Below are 25,760 nucleotides of genomic sequence, written 5' to 3'. Positions count from 1 at the left end.
CTATTATAGAGCCTCGTGATCGATTTTTGTTATCCCTCTTAGAGGACATTTCTATTGACTTCCCTTCTCATTTTATTCTATCCCTTATAGATGTCTATAGGGATACGGTGACTCGTGATAAGCTCATTTTTCCTTCCGCTATCACGAGGCTTTTTCTCCATTTTTCTGTATCCTTTCCTGAGTCACCTCATTTTTCAGTTATGAGTGCCATAGACATTGCTATCGTTAGACGGAGCGAGGCACAACTTAGACCGAGGCGGCCCCGAATCGAGACGGTGACTCCTCCAGCTTCTACTGCTCCATCCACCTCCGCTCCTTCATTTGCTATGGGTGGAGTGACTCTCAAGGCCATCATGGCACAACTTGTGCGTATGGATGCTTGCCTTGACACACTCAGTGATGATAGGTTGCTATGGGTGGTTTCACTACTTATACCTCTCCATCTCCACTGGCTTCAGAGGATGAATGTGATGATGGCTCCAGCAGTGATGATGTTGATGAGGACGATGATGTTAGCTCGCCCAGCGATGACGAGATGTCTACTTGATGTACTTACCCTTTGTCACTCGTGACAAAAAGGGGCAGTAGTTTTGATATGAGAGTAGTCATATACATAGGGGGAGAGTTAGGGGGAGAGTTAGCATAGGAGATTTTTGTGATAGGGGGAGTGTCTCTGAAGGATGTAGTGAGGTTTTTATGTATTTTCTTTTCTTTCTTTTACATTTACCTTATGTATATTGGTCTTTGACCATTTGACATACATTGTACTTACATTTGGTTTATATCTACTAATGTATGTTATTAACCTATCTTTACATGTGTTGTTTCTTTTCTCTCTTTATGCACATGATTCTTTTATATTGTATGCAATCTATTATTTCTGTTTCACACTAACATATCGTGATAAGTTTTGTTTAAAGTGTTTCAGAAATACAAGTTGTCAAAGTCTTCTTGCCATAAACTCTTCTTGCAAAGTTTTTCAAGAGTTTGTGTTAGGATAGATTTTATTGTATTCAACAAATGAGTATAAGTTGAGTGATTTATGAATTCTCTCATATGTTTATTTGTTTGTTGTGGTTTTGTCACGGATTGCCAAAGGGGGAGATTGTTAGGATATATGTGATTTAATATTAGGAACATATGTCAATATAGAATTGGCTAATCCTTTGACAAAACGTACTTTACTTGTAATTGGGTAGATCTAGGATGTGTTTAATGCTTCAAGAAATAAGGTTTCAAGATTAAGTGTTAAAGCAATGCAAGTCTGTCCAAGAAACAAGTGAAGAAGTGCTGGATTTTAAAGCTTGACAGCTAGTATCTATCGAGATTTAAAAAGTTGCTGAAGTCCGATGCTCGACAGCTAGCTCGACAGATAAGCTATCTATTGAGGTTTATGAAATTCAGTTTTTCAGAGCTGATTTCAATCCAATCCATGAATACATGTTTGGGCTTTCTTTTCTCACAACCCTAAATATATATATAAGGATTGTTTTAAGGGTCATCAAAGGTGGTGCAAATGTGAAGCAAAGTTGTGTTCATGCAAATTGTGACCGGAGACAGAATTTGCCCTAGTTCATCTTTCTTTTGAAGAAGCTACTATGTTTGTACACCGTAGGGTGTTGTAACCAAGGAGTTTTGTGATCTTTATCGTGTGATGAACTGAAGAACTTTGCAGCCAACATCTTTCTCAAGTTGGTGAGTAAGCCGTGTACTGAGATTTGCGCATCAAATTGATTAGTCACGTACTGGGAGCCGTGCATTACAATGAGAGATTATCACTACAGAATAAGTCCAATTGGGTATTAGGATAAGGGTTCAACTATAGGTTGGTATAAGGTACTGAGATTCCTTTATTTGTAACCGCTTGTTGTAATAATAGTGAATTCTCGGGAGTGGTGACCTTAAAATCACTCGGTGGGGTTTTTGCCGTATAGGTTTTCCCCATTCATAAACAAATCACCATGTCAATTTAATTTCCACAGTATTTAGTTATTTGGTGATTTGTTTGTACTACGATGCTTATTGCATGCAAATTGAATTAATTAATTAACTTGGCTAATTAATTGATTAATTCATCATAAGGGGTCAATACTTTCTTAGCCTATGAGGATTCATTTTGGGTTGCGATTAAAGTCCATTTTCAAGAAGAAGTTGGATTCATTTTGGGTTGCAAGCAAGCATGAAGAGAAGCAAAACCTTTTTCACGTCAAGCTAAACAAGTCATTTTCTAAAAATCATTTTCTATAAAACTATTTTAGTTTCCAATGCTTGGTAGAAACTTTAAATGAATTGAAAAACATCCTCTTAACTTCCCTTATTTAGCTTGCTGTGAGATATAGTTGTTTTCCAAAAATATTTAATGGAAAACAATCTCTAACAATAAGTCATACTTTTTATGTTGATCAAAGATAGTTTTCCTTTAACTCATCTATTTTTATGCTGTCAAACACTGGAAAACACAGAAATCTATCTGTACACATGGTTTTCTATGGTGCCAACCTAATATATTATAAATAGAAAACCAAAAGATACATGAACTAACAATATCAAACGAATTTTTCTCTTTCCTTTTATGTTTCCACACGTCTTTGACTCATTAAATTCTTTAAAAGCCACTTCTCGATTGAATTGTTTTCCATACCAACAATATCATTCTTGACAAAGAACTAAAAAAAGAAAAAGAAAATGGCATCTCCAATTAGTTGCCTATCAATCTTGGTTATCCCTCTACTAGTCACCTCTCTTTTCTACCATGTTTCTAATGCAGATCAAGCCCTTATTGAAAGCATTTGCAAAGAGATGAGGGACAAAGCGTTTTGCTTGTCAGAATTATTTTCAGACCCACAGAGTAGTACAGCTAATCTATATATGCTGGGAATTATTACTGTTGATTTGAACTTGAAAGTATTCAAAGAAGCCGATAGTCGAATCCCAAATATTCTTGCATCACTCACAGACCCACTGGATCGGTCTCGACTTTCAAATTGCCAAACCAATTTAGCTGATGCACAAGAGCAAATGAAAGCCGCAAGAAACGCTGCAGGAGGACAATCTTACAGTGAAGAGAAAACGTTAATTATGGATTCATTTGTGAAAGTTGCAAACTGCAGTAATGAATATGCGAAACCCCCAAAACGTGAATCACCAATATCAAAGCTCACTTACAATATAGTGGAGCTATTTAATATTGCTAATCAAATAATTGCAATGATAGGTTGATCTTAAGATATTGTCAACATAATCTCATGTGATCTATAATAAAAATAGGTTTGCTAATGTTCTTGTAACTCAATTGCTACCTCTTGGGGGTACTATATAAAAAATATAATCAATAAATACATACTTGTATTAATATATATTTGTAACCATCTCTCTTTCCCTCAATAAATATGGTATTATTGCATTATATTCAATACATCTTTGTGTTAACATTATTTCAACCGTGGGTCACTTTCAGGTCAGTTTTGGCCTTGAAAACAGCAGATTCTGAAGTTTTGACAAACTATAAGGTTTTATATCATTAAGTTTTTTTCCATGGCCACAAGAATCAAATCAATCCAATATCAAAGTAAAAAGATATGGCCAAAATACCAAAACTAGTCAGAATATTTCCATACCAGGATTTTTTCTATCTTTGGCTCAAATGAATTTCTCTCTTTCCTTTTATGTTTCGACACATCTTTGACTCATTAAATTCTTTAAAAGCCACTTCTCAATTGATCTTCACCCTTGGGTCATTAAGGGCCAAAAATGCGAGAAAGTGCCAAATCTCCCCTTGGGTTCTTCAGAATTTATTATTTCTAGAGAGTTTCAAGCCCAAAATTCACGATGTATAGCAAACAAAGGCTAATGGTGCTTTAACAAGGGAGAAATCAAAATGCCAATAACAAAAATGCTGAAAAATGACTAGAAACACAATAGGTTCAAAACTTCAACCTGGAGTTAGCGAGAAAATGAAATTGAGAGAGGTTGTGAGGAAGAGAGGGAATGTTCCCATGTACCCATATTTCCACCCCCAAACTTCGAAATTGTGAGAATGTTAACTGGCATAAAGTGCTTTTGCTCTAAAGTTTCAACTCTAAGGGTAAAACGTGGTTGGTTCTTTTTTCCTCCAGTTTTGAATCTAAATAGGGGTTTATATATTGAGTTTTAAGGTACTCTGTAAGTGATTTGTTTTTGGTCAATAGAAGAGGTTTTGAATCCCAAAGTGCTAAGTTGATTTTTGGTTCAAATTTGCTTTAGTTGGGTAAAAGGGTAGCTTACTTTATGCATAATTTAGGAAAGATTTGACTAAGCCCCCATTGGCTCCTAATTTTTAGTTGTTTCAAACTCTTGGGAGGCTCACTTAAGTGAGGGCTAGCAGTTGGAGTTGGCCTATGAGAGCCATATATTTTTAAAGGAAAAAATGGGTTCGGGCAGAAACTTTGGGTCACAGTCACCTAGAGCATAAAAGCTCTTTTGGGGTGGAAATTTTAGATACAAGGCCTCCTTCATGAGCTCGAGGTGCTACTAGTGTCTTTTACCCACTTGGTAGCATGCATGGTCTGGGCTAATGCAAAAGGTCCAAAAAAGACCGACCTATACCCTCCAAACCACATTTTATCAATTTCTCCCAATATGTCACATGGGATTGGACCATGCTTAAAAGATTAAAATATAATATAATACATGAATTGGGCTCTCAAAGAAGTCGAGCTTGGTTGAATCAGGCTTGTAAAGAATGTGAGGCGAAAATGAGAATTAACATCAACCCCAATGGCGAAGCCAGAAATTTATCTTTGGGGGGCCCATGTATAAAATATTTTTGGAGTAATGTACAATACTTCATAACTCAATATGTACTATAAGCAACAACTAAATGCATGTTAATATAGTAGTATATATGGTATATTTTAATCAAACTAATCAAGTATTTGTAAATTATAATGCCATACGGTATATAATATATTATTTATTATAATAACAAATAATATATTATAAGGAAATCAAAACAAATCAAATGAAATATAAAGGAAAACAAGAGCACTACATAGGGGTGAAGGGCCCACAGAAGGTTTAAGCTTGTCTTTCACTATTTTTTGTCTTGTCTAGTCACACAGAACTTTTACTTTTTATATTGTAAACACAAAATTGTAGTAGTGGGAAAAGGAAAAGAACTAAACGAACAAAAGAAGAAGAAGGCCAATGCCAACGTAGACAGAGGGAGACAATCACCTGTGAGAGCACTAAGAGCAAAATTTTCTGCAAAATGTGTGGGGGACTTGGTGGTGCGGCGAATCAACAAAACTTCTGACCTTTCAATTTTTCTATTGTTGTAGCACAAGTAAGCCCTAGATGTGTTGGGATGAAAATTAGATTTTTTTTTTCCCTTTCATTTGCTGAGGTAATTGTTAAAATACCTACGTGTTCATTTTAAAGATGTTAAATGTTTAATTATTGTAATTTTTTGACATATATATTTATGAATTGTATTCTATTTAAATGAATTTTATGTTTATTTTTAGACTTTCTTAAATATATATATATATATATATATATATATATATATATATGTATATTATTGGGTATGGGGGGCCAAAATGATAAGGTTCATTTAAAAATTTTCAAATTATTTAGGATAATTCCAAAAAATAATTAATTTTTTTTCAAAATTTTGTTGTGGGGGGGGGGGGGGTGGTTGCGCCAAGACCCCCCTTAGCCCTACTGATCATCCGCCACTGATCAACCCCTCGAGCATGCATGATGCTTGCAGCATGTGTGTGAGTAGATGTTTCCCATTACTTGAAAATGTTGCAAGTTTGAGAATTAGTTTACCCAAATGCTCCTTTTTTTTTTTTGGTTGAGAAAATATGGGTCAAGGAAGCCCATTTGTAGAAGTACCATGACTCGTGGAGTCCACCTGTAGAAAGGTCACCGATTCAAGAAACCCAAGAAGAGTTGTGTAGTAACCAACTGAAGTTGTGTTTTGCCAGCTTCAAGCTTCATGTCCATGTATCAATTCAGCCGATAGGCTTACACATATAAGAATCATATTATCTATATTGCTATTTAAAGGGCTTCTCCTATTTGAACTGGATTTTTTTTTTTTTTTTTGTTCTAAAATACCCCTACATCCCTATGTTTAAGTAGAAACAAAACTAAAGGACAATCCGGTAAAAATACAACCCTAACTTCCACTAAAACATTGCCTAAAAAATAGGGTCACTCTCTTGTTGATTTTTAAATTTATTTATCCACTTTTAAATTAGATTCTCAAAATAAAAATTATATATATAAAATAAAAATAAAAAACATAGATTTTTTTTTTTTTGCTACGACCACTAAAAAAAAAAAAAAAAAAAGAAGAAGCCTCATTGCACGTGTGAAGTGCGTATGATGAAACTAGTTCTTATATTACTTTTCTTTAGATAACCTATAGCCTCCACGCCATTTTCCCTTCATTTTTTATTTTTCTTTAGGTTTGCATTTGTAATTTTGTATAGCCTTTTCTTTGTCAATGCAGCTTGTTAAAAATTGGGTTGGCTCATTTGTTAACAACTAGGCTGGCTCATTAGAGGCCTTAAGCATAATGTGGACCTAATGGTTCTTGGATGCGTAGAAGTCTGAATAATACCAAAACAAATGGGTGGCTCGCTCATTCGTTAACGCTAGTAAGTGGTGGGCCTACTTATGTTCCTCTACTTTATAGCTCTGGTGAAGGAAGTATTGTTCGTTTGGCATTAGGATCACCTTCTCTCAGAAGTCCCAACAAGCAAATATAGTCAGAACTCAGAAGTCCTAACAAGCAAATTTAGTGTCTGACGACTGATGCCTATGAGTCTTTGACAGTCTCAATTACGAATTCCACGAATTCCAATTATAGTTAGTGTCTCCATGATATATTACTAATCCAAGCTTTGCATCTATAGGTGGTTGCAGAAGAGACAATATCTGATGGTGACACTAATGTTGTGAAAGAGCAACCAGGTTCTTGTGAAGGACCCAAGAATAGTTTCCTTCAAGAACAGTTTGTTATGTTTGATCATGAAGACCAAAATTAAAATTTTTTTTCTTTGGATATGTTTGGCGATGTGTTGAATAATTTGTGTCCTTGATTGTGTAGGATGGATTTTCTTTGGGAAGTCACAGACCCAAAGCAAGGTACCAACTCATGAGGTTGAGTCCTTGTTTTAATTGAAGCCTAATTTCATGTCAAAATCGACTCCCCATTGATTCCAATAGTTGCAAGACATAGAAATCAGCGACCACACTTGATATGATATTGAGTTAGCCTTGGTGTTGGGAATAGAATAAGTAATATGCTTGGCTAACAATTCGAGGAAGCAAAGTGAAAGCTCCGCTTGGGTCCATATGAGAAGAATATGATGAACGAGAGGCTATCTTGCATCTCTATGTAAATTGGACTGCATCGAGCATGCGTCAATTTATGAGCTGCTTGCTTATTGGCCAATTTGATGATATTGTGTTAGCTAGAAAATATTTCTGATGAAGCCTTAACCATGAGCGCTAAGCGATATTTCTGGCCGGCTCAGAATAGTGCATTTGAGATGGAATGAAGTGAAGATATCACTTGCCAATGTAGTATAGAGATAAGGCGTAGCCACTATGTGGGCTGTCAACCCCTTATATCGTGGTTTTGAGAAAAATGCAAATGGAAGTTAGGGTCACAAGTAGTTGCTTTGTGCTTGTTGTAATGATGAAGAAATAGTTGGTTGAGACACCATTGGGGTGGGTGTTAACATTAAGACACATGAAGGTGTCATTGATTGTGCGGGAATGAAAACAGGGTTGTTGGTGACTACGAAAGGGTAGGAGGGGCGCACTCAGCAGCTTTCCCTCTCTTCGCTCCAAGCATTATGCATTAAAACGTGATGTTTTTAAAGCTGAAAAGGGTAGTCGAGTGTTGAAATGCTTAGGAACTTACACATATGCAAGAAATATCATGTTTAGAGTATTATCATTGCTTGTTTGGCCTCTTCACCATTGTAAAGCACTGAGTGTTAAGACTATTGCATAAGGCATGTTTTCCATAGCTTTGTTACTAGAGAGTGTTGGCAAAGCCGAGATAGGTGATTCCATAAAGCATCTATTCTTTGATCATGCTTAGAGTACTTCTCGTTCAGTACAAAGATGCTTATGTTTGTGGCAATGCTTAGGCTGCTTGTGGCAATATTACAGGCATTATTCCTTCTATATAATTGTCGATGAACTCGATGCTTTACACAGGCATCAGCTCCGTTTGTTTGAGGACCAACATTACTGCCAACCCCTTTTCATGCCAATAGGGATTGTTGAGTGCGTTGCATTGTCGTATTACGTAGAATAAGTGTACTTTGGGAGATACACCATTGCTAAGCGCATATAATAGTATATCACTTGGTAAGTCACATATTTTCTTCATTTTTTATAGAGTATAATAGTATACTGAGTGTGTTATACTATGGTTTCTTGTAGGATGACTTTGGTATAGACAATCGCGGTGTCGCCATTGGGATTTTCATTCAAAAGTCCAATCTCATTGCCAAAGCATCACCTTCTAAGGTTGAAGTTACTGCAAACAACATAAAGTTGCAATAGATGGTACCATGGCTATCATTAGTAACTTTGAACCCTTTTTGGTCCATTTCTTGTTGGCGTCGAACATTTGATGAACTTGCCATCTTGCTATTTGTGGTTACTTTAACTTTCTCTATTGAGAGACAACATTTGATTAAGCTATAGATTGTGAAGATATATACTGAAGGAGTCCCTCTATATGTGAATCATTGGTAACAGAAGAGAATCATAAACTGATTAAGCTAGCAAAAATTACTTTGATTATCATTGATCCTCTCATTTCAACATAATGTATTTGCTTAGTCAAGTAATCCACAATATAAATGGTTATCAATTCATATTAGTTATGTATTATGACTATGAGATCTGACCGTACAAATTCATAAAACTATAGTACTTTTTAATGGGTTCAAGTTACACCTAGTGTAACTTTAAGGTATGTTACACCAAAATTTTTTTAATTGAAAAATCTACTGTTGGATAATATTATCTTCGTATATTCTCTATGCTTGCCAAATTTTAAGATGATCAAAGATCAATAACTATGTCATCAATCAATCATTTAAATTCAAGATTTTTATAATTTAAAATAATGCATAAAATATGAATTTATTGATTGAATGGTATATAGCATTTGATTGACATGAAAATTGACATGCATATTAAGAATAAATAGAACATGTAATCCAATGGTGAGATTTCTCAAATATGAATTCAGTAACATATTATTGGGTTGTGTAAAATTTCTTAAAATTACACCAAGTTGAATTAAAGATCTGAATTAAAGTAATTTTTACTAATAAAACAGCAGAAAATTGGGGGTCGGGGTAGGGAAGGAAGAAACCAACTCTGTAAATTTTAAGTATATCACCAATAACTCGTAGATAAAATACAACTATGAGATGAACAACTAATCTAGATATCTATTCTCATACATTCTTTTGCCTGATTCAACAGAAAATGCATGCATGCCTTTGCAGCTCTATGTTCATGCCGCGAGGAGCCTTTAAATCCTTATTCAAGAGCCTTTGCATCTATGTTTAGCTTATGTTCATATTCCACACATAAATTGTTTGATAATAAGCTTGAATTGGTAATTTGTAAATTGGGGGTCTAAATGTTCAAGGTATTTTACACACTATTTGAACATTCAATGACTTCACTAGGTACACTTGGGTCATCCTTCTATGATCCAAGTCTGAAGCTCCTGAGCACATTGAAGCCTTGTGCACAAAAAATTGCAGAATGAGAAGAGCTTGAAGATTGATTGAATTCGAAGTGATCATGGTAAAGAATTCGAGAACTCATACATGGAGTCCTTTTGCACGAGATCAGGTATATCTCAAGAATTCTCTGCTCCTATTACTCTTCAGCAGAATGGTGTAGTAGAAAGAAAGAACAGGGTTATTCAAGAGATGGCTAGAGCCATGTTGCATAACAATGGTGTGGCTAGAAACTTGTAGGGAGAAGCTGTTAACACTACTTGTCATATGGTTAATAGGGTATATTTTAGACCCGATACCAAAAAGACTCCATATGAGTTATGGAAGGGAAGGAAGCCAAATGTTAAGTATTTCAAAATTTTTTAAAGTACTTGTTTCGTTCTCAAGGATAGAAAGAATGTGAGAAAATTTTACTCCTGAAGCGATGAAGGAATATTTCTGGGATACTCCTCTACAAGCAAGGCTTATCGGGAATACAACAAAAGAACCAATAAGGTAATGGAAACTATGAATGTTGTTATCGATGAATCTTTAGAATTTGGTTCTGAGAAATTTAGTGAGGAAATCCCTAAAGAAATTCTTCCTTCCGAGCCCAAGGAAGTTCAAGAAATTATCGAACAAGAGCCCGCATCTCTAAGTACTCCCGGTACTCCAAGTGTTGTAGAAGATTCAGTAGACATATCTACTTCATCTGATTCCGAATCCCATAAAGAGAAATGACCTTCCTCAAGGATCAAATTGAATCATCCTCCTGAAGTTATTGTGGGAAACATGAATGAACTTACACTAATGAAGCGTACAATTGATAAATGTATTGCTAACTTTGTGTCTTATTCTTGTTATTTGTCACAAATTGAACCCACTAAAGTTGAGGAAGCTCTTCAGGATGAAAGCTAGGTTGAAGCTATGCACGATGAACTGCTTCAGTTTCAAAGGAATGATGTCTGGACTCTAGTACCTAGATCGGAGGGTGAGCACATCATTGGCACAAAGTGGATATTCCGCAATAAGACTGATGATGAGGGTAAAGTGATCCGCAACAAGGCTCGTTTTGTAGCTCAAGGATACTTTCAGATGGAAGGAGTAGACTATGATGAGACATTTGCTCCCATAGCCCGTATGGAGTCCATTAGAATTCTCCTAGCCCTAGCATGCCACTTGAAGTTCAAGTTTTACCAAATGGACGTAAAGATTGCCTTCTTAAATGGATTCCTTAAGGAATATGTCTATGTGGCTCAACTAAAAGAATTCAATGACCCACACTTTCCAGATCATGTATTATACCTCAAAAAGGCACTTTATGGTTTAAAGCAAGCCCCCAAAGCTTGGTATGATCGGTTCACACAATATTTGGTGTCATATGGGTTCACAAGAGGAAAAGCTGATCAAACTCTCTTCATCAAAAGGGAAGAAGGTAAGCTGATAGTTGCTCAAGTCTATGTTGATGATATCATCTTTGGGTCGACAAATGATGAACTTGCTTATAGTTTCTCAAAGCTCATGCAAGCCAAGTTCGAGATGAGCATGATTGGAGAGCTGACTCACTTCCTTGGGTTGCAGATTTGTCAGCAAAAGTCAGGTATATTCATATCTCAATCTAAATACGCTAAGAACTTTGTGAAAAAGTTTGGTTTGGAATCTGCTAGTTCTGTTAGAATCCCTATGAGCCCAAATGTTAAACTCACTGTTGATTTGTTAGGTAAGAATGTTGATACATCTCTTTATAGAAGCATAATAGGTAGTCTTCTTTACCGTATTGCTAGTAGACCTGACATTAGTTACAGTGTAGGAGTGTGTGCTAGATATCAGGTTAACCCCAAAGAGTCTCATATGATTGCTTTGAAAAGAATCATAAAGTATGCCAAAACCACTGCCGATTTTGGTGTGTGGTATAGCAAAGACACAAATGATGTCTTAGCTGGGTACTCTGACGCAGACTGGGCTGGGAATGCTGATGATAGAAAGAGTACTTCGGGGAGTTGTTTCTATGTGGGTAATAATCTTATCTCCTGGATGAGCAAAAAGAAGAATTCCATCACATTATCCACTGCAGAGGCTAGGTACATTGCTGTTGGTAGTTGCACCCAACTTCTATGGATGCAAAAACTCCTCCATGATTACGGTATTTGTCAAAAGCATCTCACTATCTACTGTGAAAATACCAGTGCCATCAATATCCATAAGAACCCGATTCAAAATTCTCGAACTAAACACATAGAGATTTGACATCACTTCATTCAGGAGCTTGTCAAAGATGGTACTCTTACTCTTGAGTTCATTCACACTGATGATCAGAAGGCTGATTTGTTCACCAAACCTCTTGATAGCAAATGGTTTGAATTCCTTCGCCAAAACATTAGTGTTATCTCCATGGACTAATCTCATCTTCTCCTTCTTCTTCCTCATGCATTTGCATCTAGTTTTATGCATTGCTTTGCTTAACATGTTTTTGTTTGTTTATTTTTCAGTTTTATTTTATCTTGCCTTTCATAAAAATAAAAATTAAAATTAAAAAATCAGAAAAATACAAAAACAGTGTGTATATGTGTACATTGGGTACTTGTGTACCTTGGATGACCATTGAAACAAAGTTTTCTAAACTTTGTATCATTTGTAGCTTAGATGAGCATCTCTATGTACAACTAAGCAAGTGAGTTTTGTGGCTTGTGTTTATGATGAGTAAGATTAAGTAATCTCTTGTACTTAACACTCGTATCACTCTTTTTGACGAGAATGACTAAAAAATCCTAAGAGAAAGGCATAAATAACCATCTCACCACTATTGCCTGCCAATCATGAAATGACATTTGTATGCTTCGGCATGGCAAAAGTGGAATGTCAAATGTTTAACATCATTGGATATTTCTTTTCTATCTCTTATAGGCTCATGCATGGTTTGCTCAAAAGAAAAATATGCAAAGAAAAATAAAATGCAAAAAGAATCAAAATGCTTTATATATGATTGCAAGCATGTATTCTAGGAGATGTGGGAGTTATAGGATGTACCTAGAAGGTGATAGTCCCCATCAAATAGTTATGATTGTGTGTGAGTTAAAGTGATTTTCTCATATCTCAAATAGTCATAATATGTAGACACTTATGCAATCTTGCGATGTTTTTCACACGCAATATTCTTTGCTACTTTTGATACATGTGTAGGTACAATGTGATTTGGCCATCACAAGGAATACATGTGTTAATGTATGCTCACTAAACTGTCTCAACTTGTTTTTGAAATAGAAAATTGGTTAGACCTGTTTAGTGTGTGTGTGTGTTTTGGATCTATGTGCTTGACATTTTTTCTTGTTGAGAGATGATTTTGAGAGCTTAAAATGTTATTTGGATCTTTGGTTGTATAGCATGCTTAATTGCATTCATGTCTGTGTTTTTCCTTTCTTGAAAAACTGTTTTTAAGCAATCTCGACAGTTGCTGGACACCTCTCGAAAGCTAGACTATCTATTAAGCCCTTTCGGCTTCTTTTTATCGCATTCTCAATAGCTTGTTAACAGCTACTTGATCCATCGAGAAACTTTCTGGATGCTAGATAGATGTTCGATAGCTTCTCGATCCATCGAGATCCTTTTAATGTGGACACTTTCGACAGATCCTTGACAGGAATTTCACGCGTTTTAAATCTCGACACCTCTCGATCTGTTGAGCTTTATGATTTTCTATATATACCAGTTAACGCAATTTTCTCTCATTCTCCCCAATCTCTCTCGATAGATCCTGTCTCTTCACCTCCCAAAACCTTTCTCTTTCACTCTAAACTTCTTTCCCAAGTGATTTTCGGCCTAGATCTTGTTCTTCTTCACTAGTAAGGGTCCTTAATCCTTCATTCTTCATGCATTTCATGCATTAGACCTAGGTTTTTGGGCTTTTGAAATTTTTTTGGGGTTTTTCGAAATGATGAAGTTTTGGTGAAATTTTTGGGATAGGTTGTGTAAATGATCCTAAATGTTCATGCATTGCATCACATTTGCATTTTAACTATATGTTCATGCATTTTAGATGTGTGATTACTATGTTAAATTGTTGTGTGCTAGTAGGTTTGGATTGAGCTAAGCCCATGATATTTTTAAGTTTGCAAGTCACATGTTCATGCACTTTCATGCATATGTACCTTCAATTCTTTATATTCTTTTATATTGATTTGTTTGGTGCTTTTCTGCGTGTCTCTCTCTCTCTCTCTCTCTCTCTCTCTCTCTCTCTCTCTCTCTCTCTCTCTCTCTCTCTCTCTCTCTCTCTCTTGCATTAGTCTGCTCTATGGCACCCAAACGCAAATCCACTCCATCCCAAAACTCTCTTTGTTTTGAGGCATCCACTTCTTCTAACTCCACTCCTTCTCACGTACGGTTCTGTGATGATAAAGCCCGGAAGGACTTTTCGGAGAACTTTTCTCGACGAGGCATTCATTCGAAACGCCAAGTCATCCTATCCGATTTTTTCGATACTGACCTTCCCACCGTCATCTATAGTCAAGGTTGGAAGTCATTGTGTAGCATCCCGGTCACCTATCCTTTCGTGATCATACAGGAGTTTTACTCCAACATGCACGGATTCAACACTTCTATACCTCATTTTGTCACTCGTGTTTAAGGTACGCGCATTGTAGTTACTCCGGATATTGTATCCGATGTACTACATGTTCCTAGGGTAGCACATCCTGACTACCCTAGCTACGATCGTCTGAGGACTATGTCCAAAGACGAACTCTCGTCTCTATTTTGTAAGACACCCTCATCTTGGGGTGACCGTCAAAACACCTCTTGCTCGGGCTTTGCAAAAGGTTCGAGATTCCTTAACATGGTGATGACATTCATTCTTCATCATTTGTCTCATTATAACTCTATTATAGAGCCTCGTGATCGATTTTTGTTATCCCTCTTAGAGGACATTTCTATTGACTTCCCTTCTCATTTTATTCTATCCCTTATAGATGTCTATAGGGATACGGTGACTCGTGATAAGCTCATTTTTCCTTCCGCTATCACGAGGCTTTTTCTCCATTTTTCTGTATCCTTTCCTGAGTCACCTCATTTTTCAGTTATGAGTGCCATAGACATTGCTATCGTTAGACGGAGCGAGGCACAACTTAGACCGAGGCGGCCCCGAATCGAGACGGTGACTCCTCCAGCTTCTACTGCTCCATCCACCTCCGCTCCTTCATTTGCTATGGGTGGAGTGACTCTCAAGGCCATCATGGCACAACTTGTGCGTATGGATGCTTGCCTTGACACACTCAGTGATGATAGGTTGCTATGGGTGGTTTCACTACTTATACCTCTCCATCTCCACTGGCTTCAGAGGATGAATGTGATGATGGCTCCAGCAGTGATGATGTTGATGAGGACGATGATGTTAGCTCGCCCAGCGATGACGAGATGTCTACTTGATGTACTTACCCTTTGTCACTCGTGACAAAAAGGGGCAGTAGTTTTGATATGAGAGTAGTCATATACATAGGGGGAGAGTTAGGGGGAGAGTTAGCATAGGAGATTTTTGTGATAGGGGGAGTGTCTATGAAGGATGTAGTGAGGTTTTTATGTATTTTCTTTTCTTTCTTTTACATTTACCTTATGTATATTGGTCTTTGACCATTTGACATACATTGTACTTACATTTGGTTTATATCTACTAATGTATGTTATTCACCTATCTTTACATGTGTTGTTTCTTTTCTCTCTTTATGCACATGATTCTTTTATATTGTATGCAATCTATTATTTCTGTTTCACACTAACATATCGTGATAAGTTTTGTTTAAAGTGTTTCAGAAATACAAGTTGTCAAAGTCTTCTTGCCATAAACTCTTCTTGCAAAGTTTTTCAAGAGTTTGTGTTAGGATAGATTTTATTGTATTCAACAAATGAGTATAAGTTGAGTGATTTATGAATTCTCTCATATGTTTATTTGTTTGTTGTGGTTTTGTCACGGATTGCCAAAGGGGGAGATTGTTAGGATATATGTGATTTAATATTAGGAACATATGTCAATATAGAATTGGCTAATCCTTTGACAAAACGTACTTTACTTGTAATTGGGTAGATCTAGGATGTGTTTAATGCTTCAAGAAATAAGGTTTCAAGATTAAGTGTTAAAGCAATGCAAGTCTGTCCAAGAAACAAGTGAAGAAGTGCTGGATTTTAAAGCTTGACAGCTAGTATCTATCGAGATTTAAAAAGTTGCTGAAGTCCGATGCTCGACAGCTAGCTCGACAGATAAGCTATCTATTGAGGTTTATGAAATTCAGTTTTTCAGAGCTGATTTCAATCCAATCCATGAATACATGTTTGGGCTTTCTTTTCTCACAACCCTAAATATATATAAGGATTGTTTTAAGGGTCATCAAAGGTGGTGCAAATGTGAAGCAAAGTTGTGTTCATGCAAATTGTGACCGGAGACAGAATTTGCCCTAGTTCATCTTTCTTTTGAAGAAGCTACTATGTTTGTACACCGTAGGGTGTTGTAACCAAGGAGTTTTGTGATCTTTATCGTGTGATGAACTGAAGAACTTTGCAGCCAACATCTTTCTCAAGTTGGTGAGTAAGCCGTGTACTGAGATTTGCGCATCAAATTGATTAGTCACGTACTGGGAGCCGTGCATTACAATGAGAGATTATCACTACAGAATAAGTCCAATTGGGTATTAGGATAAGGGTTCAACTATAGGTTGGTATAAGGTACTGAGATTCCTTTATTTGTAACCGCTTGTTGTAATAATAGTGAATTCTCGGGAGTGGTGACCTTAAAATCACTCGGTGGGGTTTTTGCCGTATAGGTTTTCCCCATTCATAAACAAATCACCATGTCAATTTAATTTCCACAGTATTTAGTTATTTGGTGATTTGTTTGTACTACGATGCTTATTGCATGCAAATTGAATTAATTAATTAACTTGGCTAATTAATTGATTAATTCATCATAAGGGGTCAATACTTTCTTAGCCTATGAGGATTCATTTTGGGTTGCGATTAAAGTCCATTTTCAAGAAGAAGTTGGATTCATTTTGGGTTGCAAGCAAGCATGAAGAGAAGCAAAACCTTTTTCACGTCAAGCTAAACAAGTCATTTTCTAAAAATCATTTTCTATAAAACTATTTTAGTTTCCAATGCTTGGTAGAAACTTTAAATGAATTGAAAAACATCCTCTTAACTTCCCTTATTTAGCTTGCTGTGAGATATAGTTGTTTTCCAAAAATATTTAATGGAAAACAATCTCTAACAATAAGTCATACTTTTTATGTTGATCAAAGATAGTTTTCCTTTAACTCATCTATTTTTATGCTGTCAAACACTGGAAAACACAGAAATCTATCTGTACACATGGTTTTCTATGGTGCCAACCTAATATATTATAAATAGAAAACCAAAAGATACATGAACTAACAATATCAAACGAATTTTTCTCTTTCCTTTTATGTTTCCACACGTCTTTGACTCATTAAATTCTTTAAAAGCCACTTCTCGATTGAATTGTTTTCCATACCAACAATATCATTCTTGACAAAGAACTAAAAAAAGAAAAAGAAAATGGCATCTCCAATTAGTTGCCTATCAATCTTGGTTATCCCTCTACTAGTCACCTCTCTTTTCTACCATGTTTCTAATGCAGATCAAGCCCTTATTGAAAGCATTTGCAAAGAGATGAGGGACAAAGCGTTTTGCTTGTCAGAATTATTTTCAGACCCACAGAGTAGTACAGCTAATCTATATATGCTGGGAATTATTACTGTTGATTTGAACTTGAAAGTATTCAAAGAAGCCGATAGTCGAATCCCAAATATTCTTGCATCACTCACAGACCCACTGGATCGGTCTCGACTTTCAAATTGCCAAACCAATTTAGCTGATGCACAAGAGCAAATGAAAGCCGCAAGAAACGCTGCAGGAGGACAATCTTACAGTGAAGAGAAAACGTTAATTATGGATTCATTTGTGAAAGTTGCAAACTGCAGTAATGAATATGCGAAACCCCCAAAACGTGAATCACCAATATCAAAGCTCACTTACAATATAGTGGAGCTATTTAATATTGCTAATCAAATAATTGCAATGATAGGTTGATCTTAAGATATTGTCAACATAATCTCATGTGATCTATAATAAAAATAGGTTTGCTAATGTTCTTGTAACTCAATTGCTACCTCTTGGGGGTACTATATAAAAAATATAATCAATAAATACATACTTGTATTAATATATATTTGTAACCATCTCTCTTTCCCTCAATAAATATGGTATTATTGCATTATATTCAATACATCTTTGTGTTAACATTATTTCAACCGTGGGTCACTTTCAGGTCAGTTTTGGCCTTGAAAACAGCAGATTCTGAAGTTTTGACAAACTATAAGGTTTTATATCATTAAGTTTTTTTCCATGGCCACAAGAATCAAATCAATCCAATATCAAAGTAAAAAGATATGGCCAAAATACCAAAACTAGTCAGAATATTTCCATACCAGGATTTTTTCTATCTTTGGCTCAAATGAATTTCTCTCTTTCCTTTTATGTTTCGACACATCTTTGACTCATTAAATTCTTTAAAAGCCACTTCTCAATTGATCTTCACCCTTGGGTCATTAAGGGCCAAAAATGCGAGAAAGTGCCAAATCTCCCCTTGGGTTCTTCAGAATTTATTATTTCTAGAGAGTTTCAAGCCCAAAATTCACGATGTATAGCAAACAAAGGCTAATGGTGCTTTAACAAGGGAGAAATCAAAATGCCAATAACAAAAATGCTGAAAAATGACTAGAAACACAATAGGTTCAAAACTTCAACCTGGAGTTAGCGAGAAAATGAAATTGAGAGAGGTTGTGAGGAAGAGAGGGAATGTTCCCATGTACCCATATTTCCACCCCCAAACTTCGAAATTGTGAGAATGTTAACTGGCATAAAGTGCTTTTGCTCTAAAATTTCAACTCTAAGGGTAAAACGTGGTTGGTTCTTTTTTCCTCCAGTTTTGAATCTAAATAGGGGTTTATATATTGAGTTTTAAGGTACTCTGTAAGTGATTTGTTTTTGGTCAATAGAAGAGGTTTTGAATCCCAAAGTGCTAAGTTGATTTTTGGTTCAAATTTGCTTTAGTTGGGTAAAAGGGTAGCTTACTTTATGCATAATTTAGGAAAGATTTGACTAAGCCCCCATTGGCTCCTAATTTTTAGTTGTTTCAAACTCTTGGGAGGCTCACTTAAGTGAGGGCTAGCAGTTGGAGTTGGCCTATGAGAGCCATATATTTTTAAAGGAAAAAATGGGTTCGGGCAGAAACTTTGGGTCACAGTCACCTAGAGCATAAAAGCTCTTTTGGGGTGGAAATTTTAGATACAAGGCCTCCTTCATGAGCTCGAGGTGCTACTAGTGTCTTTTACCCACTTGGTAGCATGCATGGTCTGGGCTAATGCAAAAGGTCCAAAAAAGACCGACCTATACCCTCCAAACCACATTTTATCAATTTCTCCCAATATGTCACATGGGATTGGACCATGCTTAAAAGATTAAAATATAATATAATACATGAATTGGGCTCTCAAAGAAGTCGAGCTTGGTTGAATCAGGCTTGTAAAGAATGTGAGGCGAAAATGAGAATTAACATCAACCCCAATGGCGAAGCCAGAAATTTATCTTTGGGGGGCCCATGTATAAAATATTTTTGGAGTAATGTACAATACTTCATAACTCAATATGTACTATAAGCAACAACTAAATGCATGTTAATATAGTAGTATATATGGTATATTTTAATCAAACTAATCAAGTATTTGTAAATTATAATGCCATACGGTATATAATATATTATTTATTATAATAACAAATAATATATTATAAGGAAATCAAAACAAATCAAATGAAATATAAAGGAAAACAAGAGCACTACATAGGGGTGAAGGGCCACAGAAGGTTTAAGCTTGTCTTTCACTATTTTTTGTCTTGTCTAGTCACACAGAACTTTTACTTTTTATATTGTAAACACAAAATTGTAGTAGTGGGAAAAGGAAAAGAACTAAACGAACAAAAGAAGAAGAAGGCCAATGCCAACGTAGACAGAGGGAGACAATCACCTGTGAGAGCACTAAGAGCAAAATTTTCTGCAAAATGTGTGGGGGACTTGGTGGTGCGGCGAATCAACAAAACTTCTGACCTTTCAATTTTTCTATTGTTGTAGCACAAGTAAGCCCTAGATGTGTTGGGATGAAAATTAGTTTTTTTTTTTTCCCTTTCATTTGCTGAGGTAATTGTTAAAATACCTACGTGTTCATTTTAAAGATGTTAAATGTTTAATTATTGTAATTTTTTGACATATATATTTATGAATTGTATTCTATTTAAATGAATTTTATGTTTATTTTTAGACTTTCTTAAATATATATATATATATATATATATATATATATATGTATATTATTGGGTATGGGGGGCCAAAATGATAAGGTTCATTTAAAAATTTTCAAATTATTTAGGATAATTCCAAAAAATAATTAATTTTTTTTCAAAATTTTGTTGTGGGGGGGGGGGGGGGGGGTGGTTGCGCCAAGACACCCCTTAGCCCTACTGATCATCCGCTACTGATCAACCCCTCGAGCATGCATGATGCTTGCAGCATGTGTGTGAGTAGATGTTTCCCATTACTTGAAAATGTTGCAAGTTTGAGAATTAGTTTACCCAAATGCTCCATTTTTTTTTTTGGTTGAGAAAATATGGGTCAAGGAAGCCCATTTGTAGAAGTATCATGACTCGTGGAGTCCACCTGTAGAAAGGTCACCGATTCAAGAAACCCAAGAAGAGTTGTGTAGTAACCAACTGAAGTTGTGTTTTGCCAGCTTCAAGCTTCATGTCCATGTATCAATTCAGTCGATAGGCTTTCACATATAAGAATCATATTATCTATACTGCTATTTAAAGGGCTTCTCCTATTTGAACTGGATTTTTTTTTTTTTTTGTTCTAAAATACCCCTACATCCCTATGTTTAAGTAGAAACAAAACTAAAGGACAATCCGGTAAAAATACAACCCTAACTTCCACTAAAACATTGCCTAAAAAATAGGGTCACTCTCTTGTTGATTTTTAAATATATTTATCCACTTTTAAATTAGATTCTCAAAATAAAAATTATATATATAAAATAAAAAATAAAAAAACATAGATTTTTTTTTTTTTGCTACGACCACTAAAAAAAAAAAAAAAAAAAAAAAAGCCTCATTGCACGTGTGAAGTGCGTATGATGAAACTAGTTCTTATATTACTTTTCTTTAGATAACCTATAGCCTCCACGCCATTTTCCCTTCATTTTTTATTTTTCTTTAGGTTTGCATTTGTAATTTTGTATAGCCTTTTCTTTGTCAATGCAGCTTGTTAAAAATTGGGTTGGCTCATTTGTTAACAACTAGGCTGGCTCATTAGAGGCCTAAAGCATAATGTGGACCTAATGGTTCTTGGATGCGTAGAAGTCTGAATAATACCAAAACAAATGGGTGGCTCGCTCATTCGTTAACGCTAGTAAGTGGTGGGCCCACTTATGTTCCTCTACTTTATAGCTCTGGTGAAGGAAGTATTGTTCGTTTGGCATTAGGATCACCTTCTCTCAGAAGTCCCAACAAGCAAATATAGTCAGAACTCAGAAGTCCTAACAAGCAAATTTAGTGTCTGACGACTGATGCCTATGAGTCTTTGACAGTCTCAATTACGAATTCCACGAATTCCAATTATAGTTAGTGTCTCCATGATATATTACTAATCCAAGCTTTGCATCTATAGGTGGTTGCAGAAGAGACAATATCTGATGGTGACACTAATGTTGTGAAAGAGCAACCAGGTTCTTGTGAAGGACCCAAGAATAGTTTCCTTCAAGAACAGTTTGTTATGTTTGATCATGAAGACCAAAATTAAAATTTTTTTTCTTTGGATATGTTTGGCGATGTGTTGAATAATTTGTGTCCTTGATTGTGTAGGATGGATTTTCTTTGGGAAGTCACAGACCCAAAGCAAGGTACCAACTCATGAGGTTGAGTCCTTGTTTTAATTGAAGCCTAATTTCATGTCAAAATCGACTCCCCATTGATTCCAATAGTTGCAAGACATAGAAATCAGCGACCACACTTGATATGATATTGAGTTAGCCTTGGTGTTGGGAATAGAATAAGTAATATGCTTGGCTAACAATTCGAGGAAGCAAAGTGAAAGCTCCGCTTGGGTCCATATGAGAAGAATATGATGAACGAGAGGCTATCTTGCATCTCTATGTAAATTGGACTGCATCGAGCATGCGTCAATTTATGAGCTGCTTGCTTATTGGCCAATTTGATGATATTGTGTTAGCTAGAAAATATTTCTGATGAAGCCTTAACCATGAGCGCTAAGCGATATTTCTGGCCGGCTCAGAATAGTGCATTTGAGATGGAATGAAGTGAAGATATCACTTGTCAATGTAGTATAGAGATAAGGCGTAGCCACTATGTGGGCTGTCAACCCCTTATATCGTGGTTTTGAGAAAAATGCAAATGGAAGTTAGGGTCACAAGTAGTTGCTTTGTGCTTGTTGTAATGATGAAGAAATAGTTGGTTGAGACACCATTGGGGTGGGTGTTAACATTAAGACACATGAAGGTGTCATTGATTGTGCGGGAATGAAAACAGGGTTGTTGGTGACTACGAAAGGGTAGGAGGGGCGCACTCAGCAGCTTTCCCTCTCTTCGCTCCAAGCATTATGCATTAAAACGTGATGTTTTTAAAGCTGAAAAGGGTAGTCGAGTGTTGAAATGCTTAGGAACTTACACATATGCAAGAAATATCATGTTTAGAGTATTATCATTGCTTGTTTGGCCTCTTCACCATTGTAAAGCACTGAGTGTTAAGACTATTGCATAAGGCATGTTTTCCATAGCTTTGTTACTAGAGAGTGTTGGCAAAGCCGAGATTGGTGATTCCATAAAGCATCTATTCTTTGATCATGCTTAGAGTACTTCTCGTTCAGTACAAAGATGCTTATGTTTGTGGCAATGCTTAGGCTGCTTGTGGCAATATTACAAGCATTATTCCTTCTATATAATTGTCGATGAACTCGATGCTTTACACAGGCATCAGCTCCGTTTGTTTGAGTGCCAACATTACTGCCAACCCCTTTTCATGCCAATAGGGATTGTTGAGTGCGTTGCATTGTCGTATTACGTAGAATAAGTGTACTTTGGGAGATACACCATTGCTAAGCGCATATAATAGTATATCACTTGGTAAGTCACATATTTTCTTCATTTTTTATAGAGTATAATAGTATACTGAGTGTGTTATACTATGGTTTCTTGTAGGATGACTTTGGTATAGACAATCGCGGTGTCGCCATTGGGATTTTCATTCAAAAGTCCAATCTCATTGCCAAAGCATCACCTTCTAAGGTTGAAGTTACTGCAAACAACATAAAGTTGCAATAGATGGTACCATGGCTATCATTAGTAACTTTGAACCCTTTTTGGTCCATTTCTTGTTGGCGTCGAACATTTGATGAACTTGCCATCTTGCTATTTGTGGTTACTTTAACTTTCTCTATTGAGAGACAACATTTGATTAAGCTATAGATTGTGAAGATATATACTGAAGGAGTCCCTCTATATGTGAATCATTGGTAACAGAAGAGAATCATAAACTGATTAAGCTAGCAAAAATTACTTTGATTATCATTGATCCTCTCATTTCAACATAATGTATTTGCTTAGTCAAGTAATCCACAATATAAATGGTTATCAATTCATATTAGTTGTGTATTAAGACTATGAGATCTGACCGTACAAATTCATAAAACTATAGTACTTTTTAATGGGTTCAAGTTACACCTAGTGTAACTTTAAGGTATGTTACACCAAAATTTTTTTAATTGAAAAATCTACTGTTGGATAATATTATCTTCGTATATTCTCTATGCTTGCCAAATTTTAAGATGATCAAAGATCAATAACTATGTCATCAATCAATCATTTAAATTCAAGATTTTTATAATTTAAAATAATGCATAAAATATGAATTTATTGATTGAATGGTATATAGCATTTGATTGACATGAAAATTGACATGCATATTAAGAATAAATAGAACATGTAATCCAATGGTGAGATTTCTCAAATATGAATTCAGTAACATATTATTGGGTTGTGTAAAATTTCTTAAAATTACACCAAGTTGAATTAAAGATCTGAATTAAAGTAATTTTTACTAATAAAACAGCAGAAAATTGGGGGTCGGGATAGGGAAGGAAGAAACCAACTCTGTAAATTTTAAGTATATCACCAATAACTCGTAGATAAAATACAACTATGAGATGAACAACTAATCTAGATATCTATTCTCATACATTCTTTTGCCTGATTCAACAGAAAATGCATGCATGCCTTTGCAGCTCTATGTTCATGCCGCGAGGAGCCTTTGAATATCCTTCTAAAATAATGTATGCAATGAATCAGAGAAGCATACAACAATTCCTTCCAGTGCTCTTTACATATGATAGGACACACACTCATTAGCTAAAACTAAACAATTGATTTGAAGTTTCCATGCCAATTAGTCTCAGAAACACAAAAAACATTTATATACACATGCTATCACATGATACCAATTATTCATCGGCCTTTGCATCTTAAAATCTCACATAGTATCATTGATATGTCACAAAAGAACAAAAGGTTTCAATTTCAAAACTAGTTCTACAAGGGTGTTGCTTTGATAACTATGTCAGTGAATTAACTGCCTTTAGCATCAAAACAAACTCCCCCCCCCCCCCCCAAACCCCCACCCCAAAGTTATAAAAAAATAATAATAATAAAAAAAAAAAAATAAATAAATCAATGGCAAGTAACACACACCTCCACTGCCTTGTCGATACATGGATCAAGTGAGGCTTTAAAGTTCAACTTGCGTCTTTTGACAATCATATTTTTTTGGTTAGAGATAGAAACTTGGAGCTTGAATTCTGAGATAGATCAATTGCAAGTGAGTGTTTCAAATGAAATAAATTTGGATATTATTGCAAGTCTTGATCTTTTTTGAGTCCCCCTTTCTTTTTCATTTCTTTTGTTTCTTGAATTTGTTGAAACCTTGAGAACTCGAGTTAGTTGTAATGTGTTATAGGGGATACTACCTTGGAAACATATTCTCCTGTATTTCACTTTTGTAGATAGCTCACTTACGTATAGAGTAGCTCTTCTTTAGTGGTATTTCTTGAAACTTTGAGCTTGTGCTGTCATGGTTAGTAGATACAATTTGTATATTGTACAAAGAAACACATATATGATGTCTCAACATATAATTTGGAATTTTGGAATGAAAAGAATGATTTGTACCTCAATGATGTGAATTGTTTGTATGGTGTACCATGTGAATAGATTTGCATCTCTACTTAATAGGCTTTGAGCACGTTTTGCTTGTGATTGAGTAGCATAGTTTTGAAAACTCATGATCGCATCAGCACATGAGAATGACTCGCCTATGTATTGATGAGTTGTGTACATCATTTTGAGAACGACTTGTTTCGACAAGATGTGAATACTTTGTCAATTTGGATATCTTGCCTTGACTAGTTTAGTGTATACTTGGAAGTGAATTTTGTTTGATATGTCATTACATTTGCTTGGGCAAGTTAGTAGACACGTGGTTGCTACGTTGTTGCGGACAAGTATTGGTGCAATGTACATCTTGCCGTTTGTGCACCGTTTTTTCAGCGCTCTATTGATGGGCATATTTTAGTTTCGCAAACAACTTGTATATGTTGAAACTTGCCTTGCTGCTTGGTAGTAGACTTATACTTGACATGTGTTAGGTTGCTATTTCATTAGTTTCAACAAGCCCCCACATATGGGCTGTGTTGCAAGTCATGGTGCACTTGTGTGTCACCATTTTATAAAGGCTGATTGCGTTCTCATAGATAGTGGCTTGTATTGAGATCACATTTTGAAGATATCACATTCTTTCATATAGCGACTTATAGAATGCACAGTTTTG

General features: G+C 35.7%; 1 protein-coding gene across 6 annotated transcripts in view; it reads right to left on the bottom strand.

Moving 5' to 3' along the window:
• The window catches only part of LOC126726546 (phospholipid hydroperoxide glutathione peroxidase 1, chloroplastic-like), a 100,518-nt gene that overhangs the window by 65,822 nt on the left and 8,936 nt on the right, over positions 1-25,760 (bottom strand). Inside the window, exon 6 of one of the 6 annotated variants that reach the window (XM_050431807.1) lies at positions 2,602-3,052. The exons of 1 other annotated variant lie outside the window; for it this stretch is intronic. In XM_050431807.1, coding sequence (XP_050287764.1) covers positions 2,951-3,052 — 102 coding nt within the window. In that variant the 3' untranslated portion in view covers positions 2,602-2,950. Of the gene's footprint in view, positions 1-2,601; positions 3,053-17,228; positions 17,680-23,880; positions 24,201-25,760 lie in introns of those variants that run through there. 4 more of the 6 variants (XM_050431810.1, XM_050431806.1, XM_050431809.1 and 1 more) reach the window with 4 other exon arrangements.

This window comes from Quercus robur, chromosome 5, assembly GCF_932294415.1.
Source record: "Quercus robur chromosome 5, dhQueRobu3.1, whole genome shotgun sequence".
Taxonomy (NCBI): Eukaryota; Viridiplantae; Streptophyta; class Magnoliopsida; order Fagales; family Fagaceae; genus Quercus; species Quercus robur.
This window is presented reverse-complemented; position numbering and strand designations above follow the sequence as displayed.